The 13,695-nt window shown below is 35.7% G+C and overlaps 1 protein-coding gene across 1 annotated transcript in view; it reads right to left on the reverse strand.

Annotated features, from left to right (window-relative positions):
* Nucleotides 1-13,695, reverse strand: part of SIRT1 (sirtuin 1) — a 28,174-nt gene that overhangs the window by 11,790 nt on the left and 2,689 nt on the right. The window contains exons 3-4 of the mRNA XM_054728908.1: nucleotides 11,718-11,959; nucleotides 8,958-9,110 (exon numbers count right to left, since the gene is read on the reverse strand). Coding sequence (XP_054584883.1) covers nucleotides 8,958-9,110; nucleotides 11,718-11,959 — 395 coding nt within the window. The remainder of the gene's footprint in view (nucleotides 1-8,957; nucleotides 9,111-11,717; nucleotides 11,960-13,695) is intronic.

The following is a 13,695-nucleotide window of genomic DNA, read 5'->3' on the forward strand; positions in this document are numbered from 1 at the left end:
TCAATGCTGTTTCTTCTTTAAAAACAAAGAATTCAGATATACACATGGCAAAAAGATCAGAGAAAAATTATCAATTTTGGTCCTCTCAACTTTTGACAGTGTTTATATTTCATTTAGTAAGTGACTATGGCAAAGGAAGTTTCTTCATTAAAGTAGTAGTGCTACCTTCTACTTCCTTACCATTCATTACAGCCTCTCACCTACTACAATGCTAGCAAAAAAACTAGACACAACCGTATGTCCATCAATAGGGGACCGGTTGTAGATATGTGGTACCATCCAGAATAGTGTAGTATGCAGCCATTAAAATTAATAGGAGGTTTGGATGCACTGACCTGAAATATGGTTTATGACATACATGAAAAAAGCAAGTTAGTCACTGGTGTGTTTTGTTTTTATTGTTTTGTTATTAAGCAAAAATGAAAATAATATGCACATGCATATAGATATGTTCATAAAAACATCAAGTCAGGAAGGATTCAAACAAGCTATAAACAGATGGGGGAACTTTCACTTCTGATATACAAAAATGTTGAATAAGATTATAGATGACTACTTTTAACCTATTTAATATTTCAATTTTTAAAAAATATCTATATACCTTTCAGGTAAAATTAGTAAGTAAATCTCTTTATAACTATCACGTACACATCCATATGCTGCTGAAAATGGTATACAAAAATCCAAAAATTTGCCTCACATTCAAATTTTTGTCATGAATCTCATGGACAACTTTGCAATTTACAAAATAGACAATGCACATATAGAAAGAAGTAACAAGAGCTTAATAAAGCTAATGTTTATAAAAAACTTAAAGCTACATTGTGTTCTAGACCATTGGGTTGTGCTATACTAACCATTGTTTTAGCTACAAGATGCTTTGTTCTAGTACATTCATATTTACATGTAGAGGCTTAAACATCATTGTATTTTATTAAAGCTCCCTCTGGCCCTAACCGGTTTGGCTCAGTGGATAGAGCGTTGGCCTGCGGACTCAAGGGTCCCAGGTTCGATTCTGGTCAAGGGCATGTACCTTGGTTGTGGGCACATACCCAGTAGGGGGTGTGCAGGAGGCAGCTGATCAATGTTTCTCTCTCATCGATGTTTCTAACTCTCTATCCCTCTCCCTTCCTCTCTGTAAAAAAAACAATAAAATATATTTTAAAAAAATAAAATAAATAGCTGTTCAAGTGTTTTAACAAATATTAGAATATGCTAGGCAACAAATAAAATAACATCTAAAGTAGGAAGAAAAGTGATAACAGCATGCCAAACAAAACAAGAATAAATGACCTCCAGAGCAGGGTCAGGGAGTAATAGTGTCAAGACTCCAAGACTCCTGAAATGAACTTTTATGTACCTTTTCTCCAACCCCCTTTTAAAGGGGAGGGTAAGAGGCACAAAGATATGCAGACACTAGCTTCAGCTCTATACTCCAATTTCCCTTCATGTCCAAACCTTAACAGTTCAAGGTAGTTTAGCCCTTAAAGTTAAAATTCAATTCCTATAGTTGGGAATCATTTATGAAACTTTTTTTATAAGATTAAATTTTACGTGCTACGATTTGAATCTTAGCTTCGTCTATTTTCTTTCAAATATGTAGTGGACCATGTCTGAACATCCTCAAGTCCTATCAAGAAACCAATCATGTGGACTGGGCCAATATGTTAGTGCCATAGGGATCCTCACAAATGAGAGAAAGCAGAGCTGGGACCAAAGGCTCAAAGCACTTTTTTAAAAAGGCCTGTTGCTTACATACAACTGTGTTTAGAAATATGCAAACACTTCAGTAATTGTTCAAAGGCAACCAACAGGGAGGGTCCAAGTTAAAGCTTAGAACTACCTGCCATATTGAGGTTTCATGCAGAAATAATGGCTCTCCTCCAAAAATGATCACTACTTGGTTTCATCTAAAAATTTCTAGCAATATGAGTGAGACCCCAGTCAAAGGCAGGGATGTTAACCGCAACCCCTCAAAAACAAAAGGACGCATCCAAGTTTGATATCCACCTCCTCCTACAGAGCAGAGGGAGACAATTAAGTAGAGTTGGTAATAAATTAGAAAATAAAATCTCTATTGCTAGAAAACACACACACACACACACACACACACACACAAACAACAAAACACACACATCGATCCTGGTTAGAAAAATCCTCATAATCCCTTGTTTTATTCATTCCACAAAACCACACTTTGAATAGACTACTCAATATCTTACCTAATCAGCACTTACAAATTATTAGTCACCTGACAAATTCAACTGCCTTTTTTTAAAAACCTAATTCCCCAAGGAACTCAAGATTCAGCAAACTTTTTCCAAACAAGGACAACAGTTAGTAAATATTTAAGGCTTCCATATGGTCTCTGTTGCAACCACTCAATCTCCCAATGTAGTGCAAAAGCACCTCAGACAATATGCAAATCAATGAGCATAGCTGTATTCCAATAAAACTTTATTTACGGTCACCAACATTAGAATTTTCGTATGTTCATATGCCATAAAAAACTATTCTTTTATTTTCCCTCTCCCATTTAAAAACTTAGCTCAAGGGCTCTATAAAAACAGGCAGTGGGCTACATTTGGACTGAGGCTATAGTTTGCCAAACATAACACAAGAGAATTTCAGTTAGTCGAGCTATTACTTTACCATTTAATGAAGTTTTAGTATGCACTAGACATAACGAGCAATTTATTATAATGCTATAAACTAGGCTGAGGACTGAGTTTTTATATTTTAAGAGGATGTGCAGAAAAACAAAGAACATATAACTAAGCCTCTATGTTGTCCACAAAGCAGACATTTACTACCTGACCCTATAAAGAAAAGATGTGCTGACCATACTGTAGAGTATATATCCCCATTTTGCAGATGAAAAAAACCAAAGCACAGAAGTCACTTGCCAAAAGTCACAAGAACCAGTAAGTAGCAGAGCTCTCATTCAAACCCAGTTTTGATACCAAAGTGTGGCTCTTAACCACTATGCAATAATAACTTTTCTTTCTTTTTTTAATTTAAATTCTTTATTGTCAAAAGTATTACATAAAAAAAAAAAAAAGTATTACATATGTCTAATAATACCTTTTCAATGTTTGATCCCTATACCTCAAGTTTCATACTCTCCTTTTAGGCAAAGCATCATTTCTGTTAGGTACTGCTTACTAGTCTAATATCTAAGATCAGTCTAGTAAGTACACTTAATTTTGCACATCTTCATGGGATTATTGAAGGCTGGAATTCCAATCACCTTCTAACAAAAACATTCTTCAAGAATACATAATGTTGCCCTAACCGGTTTGGCTCAGTGGATAGAGCGTCGGCCTGTGGAATGAAGGGTCCCAGGTTCGATTCCGGTCAAGAGCATATACCTTGGTTGTGGGCACATCCCCAGTAGGGTGTGTGCAGGAGGCAGCTGCTCGATGTTTCTAACTCTCTATCCCTCTCCCTTCCACACTAAAAAATCAATAAAATATATTTTTAAAAAATACATAATGTTCCCACAAATCAGTAAAAGAAAAACATCCCATTGGGAAAAAATGTCTAAGAACAATCAGATGATTCAAGGATATACACATGGCCAGTTGTAGAAAGCAATCATTCACACTTTTTTCTATTAAACTAATAGTTTTAACTTCCTGAAAAAGTTGAGATGTACATTAATAGAAGATTAATTAAATATATTGTGGTACAACTATAAAATAATACTCTACAGACCTTTTCTTAAAAATAAGTTATTTCTGTTAAGTGCCATTATGAAACTATTTCCAAGAGTATTATTGGGGGGGGGGGGGGAGCAAGGTTAGAATAATGGGTGTATAATTCTGTTAGGAATCATTTTCAAAGTATTACTAGAAAATTACAATACTCCTCCCATACACACACACACACCCAAACACATTTACTTATTTCTTTTACTTTTGGAAGGCCCAAGAAAACACAGTAACCTTTGAGGAAAGAGATTAAAGATAGGGGAACTAAAGGGAGAAGGCCAACTAGTGTTTACATACTGTACTGTTCAGATTTCTTTGTAAATCACATTCACCACACACACACACACTTTATTTAAAAAAGTATTTTAATGCCAATAATGTACTGCAGAGAATTTGAGGGAGTGGGCAGGGGCATGTTAAATCAGCCTTCTCATGCACTTCTTCTAATGGGAATGTATTTTATTCCACCTTCACAGATAGCAATACAGCAAAATGTATCAGGACCCTTGGCAATTTCCTTTTTAGGAGTGTATCCTAAGAACACTGGAAACACACCAAAAAGGATAATCAAAGCAACCCTACTTGTGATAACAGGAAGTAAGAGAACATCCAAATGTACACTTGCAGGATTAGTTCATTACAGTTCACTACTTGATGAACATTATGATGACTATAAAGTATTCAAGTGTCTGACACAAAAAATTTATTAAGTAGGAAATACTACAAATACAAATCAGTACAAAAAAGAACCCATTTTTATAATAAAAATGTAATATATATGTAGCTATATATAATACTTTACGCCTATATTTATACATCTGTAATCCACATACACATAAGTATTAATACATTGTTTTCAGATAAATGGGACTGAGGCTATTTTTTTTTGCATGCATTTTTTGATTTTTAGATAATGAACTGGTTTTAAGAGTCTTTAACTTTTATAAATACATAATCTGGTATGTTAGAACATTATCAATAAAGTGAGAATTTATTGAATAAATATAAAGATACATTGTTTAGAATTAAGTCAAGTTCAGTTCACATGTTCGTATTTCCATCCCCTACTTCTTCTTGAGTTTTAATCACTTTAATGGAAAAAACATTCACTGAATTCTATACAGGTTAGCAAACACACTCTTTGGACAGTCTTTAAAAAGTTAATTTTATCCATGTTCAGTTTCATCTTTACTGACTAAACTACTCAATTTTATCAGCATCAGTCAATTATTCTAGACTCCTGGGAGCCCTTATTATGCAAAACGATAATGGTTCAGGACATGGCTATATAGCTTTATGTTGGCCTTAATTGTTCTTGGGTGAATTTCAAAGTGGTAACACAGCTAGGCACACTGTATCACAATGGTGCTCAAACAGGGAACAATTTTGCAGGGAATACTTGGCAATGTATGGAGACATTTTTGAATGTCAAGACTGGGAGTGGGGGGGTGTTAATGGCATTTAGTGGGAAGAGGGATGCTGCTAAATACCCCATAATTCATAGGGCATCTCCTCACAGCAAAGAATTACCCACCCCAAAATGTCAATGGATTAAGAATCTGCTTTAATGCGCCAGTAACTTCTTTAAACACAGCTCTCCATTACTTGGAATTTCCAGTCTAAATAAAATCTAAGTTACTTCTCAATAATTATATACATCAATGGCTTGATGCATTAAGGAAATTATTTCCTTCCAAAAATTCACCAATAATAACATAACTTCATATTACATTCATTTTCTCTCACAACTAGCAAAAACCATAAACCATTTAACAAACTTTCTGCTTACTATAGCAACTGGTAGAAAAATTTAATTATTAGTTTTTTATTCACATATTTCATGAATCTAGTAAAATATAACAATATTTGCATGCCCTCTCCATCCTCCATTTTTGGATACTATACTTTGTTCCTTGTTCTTACTTATTTCTCCTTAACCTTTTCCCCAATTATTTATTTTTAGACCCAATATTAACTCAGCCTCTTCTACCTATTACTATTTTAAGTGCTGCTTCAGCAACTGGAAGCTTTCTTTCAGGCAGTTCATAATGGGAGAATTAAAGTGCAACAGTTCTATATAAATAGTAATTATAAAGGTTATTTAGCTTTTAACAAAACTTAAATGAAAGCTCACAAAAAATAATCAAGCAAAATTAAGTTTATATGAATAAAACTTTTTAGGTAAACTTATTTTTTTATTTTATTAATAAAAATTCACAAAATCTTAAAACTTTTATAGAAAAGTGAAAAATACCACCCCCCTCCAACCCTTTCTTCTCCCAGATGGTATATAACCTATACACAGTGGTTAAGAACACTGTAACACATTGTTATTTTCTCTTATGTACTGTCTAGATTTCTATTAAGCACACTTTTTAAATTTCTTATACTTTTGTGTTTATCACTGTAATTCTGAATTGTTTCTATCAATTTTTACATGTCAAAGCTAGTTAAGCTACCAATGAATACCCAATTTGTATATTAGACAACTAGGGTTACAATCTTTCTCACCTTGCTATTTCTATTCTCAGTTATCACATTTTTCCAAGTGTCAGGTTACTACTTTACTAAGCAACTTTACTAAGTACATACAGAAGTGATGGGGGGGAGAGGACTGACAAGTTAGTTTGGGCAATATGTTTTCTTTCCTCTCAGAACACAAATTACAGCAAGTCTTACAAGCATTATATAAATGGGCTACTGAATCAAGCTTTGATAATGAGAAATAAGATCAAAATAATTTCTAGTTACCTGCTGGCCTTCTGTATGTGTTCATTTCTGCTAACTAGAACTGTTACATAATGCTAGTATCTTAGGTTCAATTCAAGAAACTGTAACTAAGTGACATTTCATTGGTCTGCAAAATCATGCATTAGTACTACTAGCACCAGTGAAACAGTAAGTCTTCACTAATTCATAATCTTGTAATTAAGAAAAGAGAATAATGTAAAGAAACTAACTTTATTTATGTAATTTGTAAACCAGGTGTCAGTTCTTAAGGGTACATATAAATATCCATCATTACTTTATGCTGACACAAAGTAAAAAGTTCAAAATTTTCACAATTTTCAAGTTGATAGTTAGAAAAATTAAAAATTCTCTTAGCCTGAAAATTTCTCAAATTCAGTTTTCAGTTTTAGCAATTAAGTCATATTCAAGAAACTTAAATATAATTTCCATTTTCCTCTAATTTTTACTTATAGCCACACTTGAATGAAACAAAAGACTATTTCTTTAAAAACAAGTCAACCAATTTAAACTCCATTTAAATTAGCAGAGCTTTTCCTATAGTTATATAAATAGACAATATGGTTTGAAAGTAACTGAGATTACCCCTTTAATTAAAATGTAGGTTCCTTCAACTTGTAGATTCACTAAAAACAGTCACTAACACAAAAGACCATTCAAAATACTGAAGCTTAGCAATAGCAATTTTATTTCTTCCCATAAGACTAAACTGTGGAGGAAAAAAAAATAATAAAGTTTTCTGATTAAAATATCTTGAGCTTGGTATAATGCAGCAATTAGCAACCTTTTTCATTTCATGGCACTCATAAACTCATTACTAAAATTCTGTGGCACATCAAAAATGTATTTTTGCTGATCTGACAAAAAAAATAGGTATCAGTGTGATTCATTCACACTGGATGGCTATTGTTGTGTTGGCTGTTGTCATTTTTTTGTTTGACAATCTAAGGGAAAAGAGAGTCAGTGCCCATGACTAAATATTCACTAAATATTCAGGTATTCTTAGTTTTGCCTCACCTGAGGATATTTTGAGAGAGAGAGAAGGGAGGTAGGTGGGGAGGGGGGGGATTTGAAAGACACATTGATTTGGTTGCCTCCCACATGTGCCCCAACAGGGCCAGGATGGGTCAGGATCAAATCTGCACCCAGGTATGTGCCCTTGACAGTCAATCAAACTTGGGACCCTTTGGTGCCCCAGTGGGGATAGGGGGGAGAGGATGCGGGGGGGGGGGGGGGGGGGGTGAAGGCAGGGATAAAGCTGACTCTCTAACCACTGAACCACACCAGTTGAAAATTGCTGGCATAATATATTATCAAGCTTTGTACTCCAGAATAGAGCTGCCCAATAGAAATATGTGAGCCATGTATGTAATTTTAAATTTTCTAGTAATTACATTAAAATCATGGAATTTTAATAATTTACAACCCAGTATCAAAAGTATCATTATTTCCACATGTAATCAATATTTATTTATATAATTTCCTCCCATACTAGGTTTCTAAAATCTGGTGGACTTTCACACTTACATCACATTTCAATATACTAAAGTGCTCAAAAGCCTCATGTGGCTAGTGGCTTCTGAACTGGACTGTGCAACTCTAGAGACTAGAGCAGAATAGAGTACTATTGACTAAAAGGCAATCTTAGAATCTTCTCCACCCCCAATCACAAATGTTCAGGCACATTACATATGTGTTAAGACCTGGCTAATACAAAGCATACCAAAGTAGATGTTAAAATCTTCATAACCCATAAAAAAATATTAAAAATCTGCTTGGTTGGTGTGGCTCAGTGGTTGAGCATCAACCTAGGAACCAGAAGGTCATGGTTTGATTCCAGTCAAGGCACATGCCCGGGTTGTAGGCTCGATCCCTAATAATGGGCATGTAGGAAGGAGGCAGTGATTATGATTCTCTCATCATTGATATTTCGATCTCCCTCTCCCTTATTCTCTGAAATCAATAAAAACATATTAAACACTCGCTGGTTTGGCTAAGTGGATAGAGCGTCAGCCTGCAGACTGAAGGGTCCTGGGTTCGATTCCCAGTCAAGGGCACATGCCCGGGTTGCAGGCTCGAACCCCAGTTGGGGGCATGCAAGAGGCAGCCGATCAATAAGTCTCTCTCATCATTGATGTTTCTATCTCTCTCTCCCTCTTCCTTCCTGAAATCAAAAATATTTTTTTAAAACACAGCATATTAAAAATAAATAAATAAGCATGGACAATGTAAAGGCCATTAATGCAGTGAAATTTGAAAAATAGAAAATAGCCTCTTCTTTGAAAAGAAACTCAATCCTAAAATGAAAAAAATAACAATCCCTTCTAGAAAGAAAGGAATTCTTACTAAATTGACTGTTTCAATGATGTAACTCCACACTGCAGTACTAGTACCCAATTTACTAGACAATGAATGTTAAGCTTAAGAAGCCTTAATGTGAACAAATACTTTGTCATGAGAGGTGGTCAATGGAACAACTAGAAGGGTTCATAGTACCTTTGCGAACTTGAAGAATGGTCTTGGATCTTTTCTGAAATATTCAATATCAAACATTGCTTGAGGATCTGGAAGGTCTGGGAAGTCTACTGCAAGACGAGCATAAATACCATCTCTTGACCTGAAGTCAGGTATTCCACAAGAAACAGAAACCTGCAAAATACATGGCATAATATGTACAATTAAATCTTCTACCTCTCTGTTTTTGCTCTTACACAATTAGGAAGAAGTTGAAAAATAATTTAGTTTTAAATTTCTTTTAGAGAACAGAAATACCACCCTATTCCAATTTAAAATAGAAATAAAACACACCCCCCCCCCCAAACAAGTATTACTAAATCCATCACATCCAAATAATGGGGTAAGGAATTTTAAGTCAGGCAAATTTTGAATCTTAAAGCATTTAATCAACAAATTAAAGCAACAGAAATTTGAGAAGTAAATCATTTCAAATTATTCTAACCAGAAAGCAGGGGACAACTTCTACTGCAGTCAAGTGTTTCCAAAGAAATCTCTCATCTGGTCAGGGACCTACTACTTCAGGAATACTAAATTTCTAGCCCTAGCTGGTTTGGCTCAGTGGATAGAACATCAGCCTACAGTCCCCAGTTCGATTCCAGTCAAGAGCACATACCTCAGTTGCAGGCTCCACCAGGGAGACAACCAATCAATGTTTCTCTCTCTCTGCCTCTCCTCCTCCCATTTACTTTCTCCAAAAATCAATGAAAAAATATCCACTGGTGAGGATTAACCAACCACAAAAATAAATTTTTTTTTTTTTTTTAAATATATTTTATTGATTTTCTTTTACAGAGAGGAAGAGAGAGGGATAGAGAGTTAGAAACATCGATGAGAGAGAAACATCGATCAGCTGCCTCCTGCACACCCCCTACTGGGGATGTGCCCGCAACCAAGGTACATGCCTTTGACCGGAATCGAACCTGGGACCCTTGAGTCCGCAGGCCGACGCTCTATTCACTGAGCCAAACCGGTTTCGGCTAAATTTCTATATTTTCTTTAAAATACTATGTTGTAGCCCTAGCTGGTTTGGCTCAGTGGATAGAGCGTCAGCCTGCGGACTCAAGGGTCCCAGGTTCGATTCCGGTCAAGGGCACATGCCCGGGTTTTGGGCTCGATCCCCAGTGCGGGATTTGCAGGGGGTAGCTGATCCATGATTCTCTCTCATCATGGATGTTTCTATCTCTCTCTCCCTCTTCCTTCCTCTCTGAAATCAATAAAAAAATATATTTTTTAAAAAAAACTATGTTGTACAATGTTTCAATTATTTTTATTGATTTCAGAGAGGAAGGGAGAGGGAGAAAGAAATAGAAACTTTAATGATGAGAGAGAATCATTGATCCTGCATGCCCTCTCCTGGGGATCGAGTTCGCAACCTGGGCATGTGCCCTGACCGGGAATCAACCATGATCTCCTGGTTCATATGTCCACATTCAATCTCTGAGCCAGGCTGGCTGGGCTACAATGTTTCAATTCTTAAGAATAGATTTAGAGCCCTAGCTGGTTTGGCACAATGGATAAAGCGTCAGCCTGCAGACTGAAGGGTGCCGGGTTTGATTCCAGCCAAGGGCACATGCCCAGTTTGCGGGCTCGATCCCCAGTAGGGGGCATGCAGGAGGCAGCTGATCAATGATTCTCTCTCATCAGTTTCTCTCTCTCTCTCTCTCTCCCTCCTTCCCTCTCCCTTCCTCTCTAAAATCAATAAAATATATTTAAAAAAAAAGAGAGAGAATAGATTTAGACACCATGCTTTCAAATAGAAATTTGAGTGTTACCTTTTTGTTTCACAATTTTACCAAAGTGATTCCACTTTGACCTCAGAGTTAAGTCAAACTTATCTAAATCATGTCAGGGAGCAAAGCATTACTATTCTTGATCATTTAAGATTAAGCGGCCCAACCGCTTCACTCAATGGTTGGGCATCAACCTATGAACCAGGAGTCAGGGTACATGTCTGGGTTGTGGGCTTGATCCGCAGTGGGGGGTGTGCAGGAGGCAGCCAATCAATGATTCTCTCTCATCATTGATGTTTCTATCTCTCCCTCTCCCTTCCTCTCTGAAATCAATAAAAACATATTTAGAAGAAAAAAAAGGATTAAATGACACTCTCCCTTAACTCAAAATGACCAAAAACAGAACTGAATTTTTCTCCAGCATTGCTCTGGTCACTAACAAACATATTCTGTCTTCAACACAGAAAACACAATACCCTTACAGAGCTAGTTATCTGTGACCCCATAGGGGAGGCAAATGAAAACTGTCAAGCCACCTCAATCACATCACCTTAATTTAAATGGGTGGGAGGTAGGAATCTGTTACCTTCCTAACACTAAGTTCTTTACTTGTGAATATCAATTAGGTTCCTGGTTTCCCCATGAAGATGGAACAAAAACCCCATTTCTCCATCACACCCTGACACATTTTAATGTAAGCAGAATTCTCTTAATCTCCTTTAGGAGTTGTGGTATAATATAGGTAAAAATCTTGCCTTAATTCCACTTACCTACTGTACTAATAAACAGAAGCAAATCTTTTTTATGGTTGCTGGAGAGGCTTTTAAAAACAACCAATTTAGCCTCTGTTGCTACGCTCAATTTTTAGCAGTTTCCAAACACAAATAATTGCCCATTATCATGAAAGGATAAATTCTTCTACACCAGAAAAATGTTTAATAGGAAAAGCATAAGATAAAATATTTACCACCTCCTCCTTTTTTACTCATGTTTTAAACATGTTACATACCCCAGCTCCAGTTAGAACTATTATTTTTTTGCATTCCTGCAGTAATTTCACAGCATCTTCTATTGTATTAATATCTTTTCTTTTTTTCCTTTTTGGTGGTTCTGAAAGGATATTAATAACAATCTGCCACAATGTCATATCATCCCATTCAGGTGGAGGAATTGTTTCTGGTAGTAAATCTTTTAGAATTGTTCGAGGATCTGTGCCAATCATGAGATGTTGCTGAACAAAAGCATATGGACCTATATTAAGAGGACAAAGACTTACATCAAATTCACATCCAATTAATTTAAAATATTATTTTCTGAAGTAATGAGTTAACAATCTTTATGGGGTTTTTTTATAAAGTAATAAAATGCAATATAAAAATATTTCATTTTCACAGCATCCTCAGAACTAATGCTATATCCCAATGAAATTAGGGGCTCAAGAGTTTGGGTCTGCCCCTTGAACTATAAAATACAAAATATTTTAAGAGTCAAGCCCTAACCGGTTTGGCTCAGTGGATAGAGCGTCGGCCTGCAGACTGAAAGGTCCCAGGTTCGATTCTGGTCAAGGGCATGTATTTTGGTTGCGGGCACATCCCCAGTAGGAGGTGTGCAGGAGGCAGCTGATTGGTGTTTCTCTCTCATCTATGTTTCTAACTCTCTATCCCTCTCTCTTCCTCTCTGTAAAAAAAATCAATAAAATATATTTTTAAAAAAAGAGTCAAATTAATTACCAGAGTTAAATTTTGATAGTTAAAATCCAGAAATATATACCATAATTAGTAACAGGAGCATATATGTACAAAAGGATTCTACAAATCAACATAGGAAAGATCCTACCAGTCCCAAAAGCCCATACTATTTATCATTAAAGACATAAGGGAAAGCCTTGGCCAGGTAACTCAATTTAGTTAGAGCATCGTCCCAACACGCCAAGGTTGTAGGTTCGATCCCCGGTGAGGGCATATACAAGAATTAACCTATGAATGCATAAATAAGTGGAACAAGCTGATGTTTCTCGCTCTCTCTCTCCCCCCACCTTCCTTACTCTAAAATTAACAAATTTAAAAAGACATAAGTGAAAAGGAAATTTATATACCTCTCTAAGGAAATCTATACATAACTAATACCTTTTAAATTTTTTTCCGTAATAATATTCAATTTGATCTTAACCAATCTCCGAAAATGATACATATAATGCTATGTTTTAAGCACTAATATTTTTTACCCTAACATTTCTTAAGTCAGTTTTCTAACTTGAGAAAACAAAAAATAGAGTAATACTATGGACGCTAAGGAAATAATCACCACTGCATTTAAATAATCAAAAATGAAGGCACATTAAGAAAAAGATCATTTTCGAGATGGTCACGTTATAACTTTAGTATAAATACCTAATAGTGTTCTCTATTCCTAAAGGAGGTTTCCAGTTGTGAATACTCGAAACACAGTTTATTCTTATATTAATTATTGTATTATTTACTTGTATCACAACTATAAAGCTACTTTTGCCGACCCCTGTACTTTCCCATTTCATCAACATAGTTAAAGACTTACCGAGCACAAATTATGTGCCAGGCACTTTTCTAGGAACTGACAAAATAGCCCACAAATCAGTTAAAAAAAAATCCCTGTCCCAATAGGGCTTATATTCTAGTATAAGAAACACAATAAAAAAGTTAAGATTGCTATCTCTATGTCTTTCTAAAATCAACAAAAACATCTCTTTTTAAAAAGCGGTATGTTAAAAGAAAAGGAAGAACAAATAGAAAGGAAGAGCGTTACACAGAGGAAACATGTGAAAAGGACCCAAGGACCTGAGGTGTGAGGAGGACTCGGTTGTTTGAGAAATACTAGAGGCCAGCTTCCATGGACGTGAGCTGTTTAAAAACAAAAACAGAAGCACTAGACTTTCCCTAGAAACATAAACCTTAGCAAGCACCTAAGGAACCTCATCACCAGGTTATAAGGAGGCAGATTTTTATCTTTTT

Source organism: Eptesicus fuscus, chromosome 17, assembly GCF_027574615.1.
Source record: "Eptesicus fuscus isolate TK198812 chromosome 17, DD_ASM_mEF_20220401, whole genome shotgun sequence".
Taxonomy (NCBI): Eukaryota; Metazoa; Chordata; class Mammalia; order Chiroptera; family Vespertilionidae; genus Eptesicus; species Eptesicus fuscus.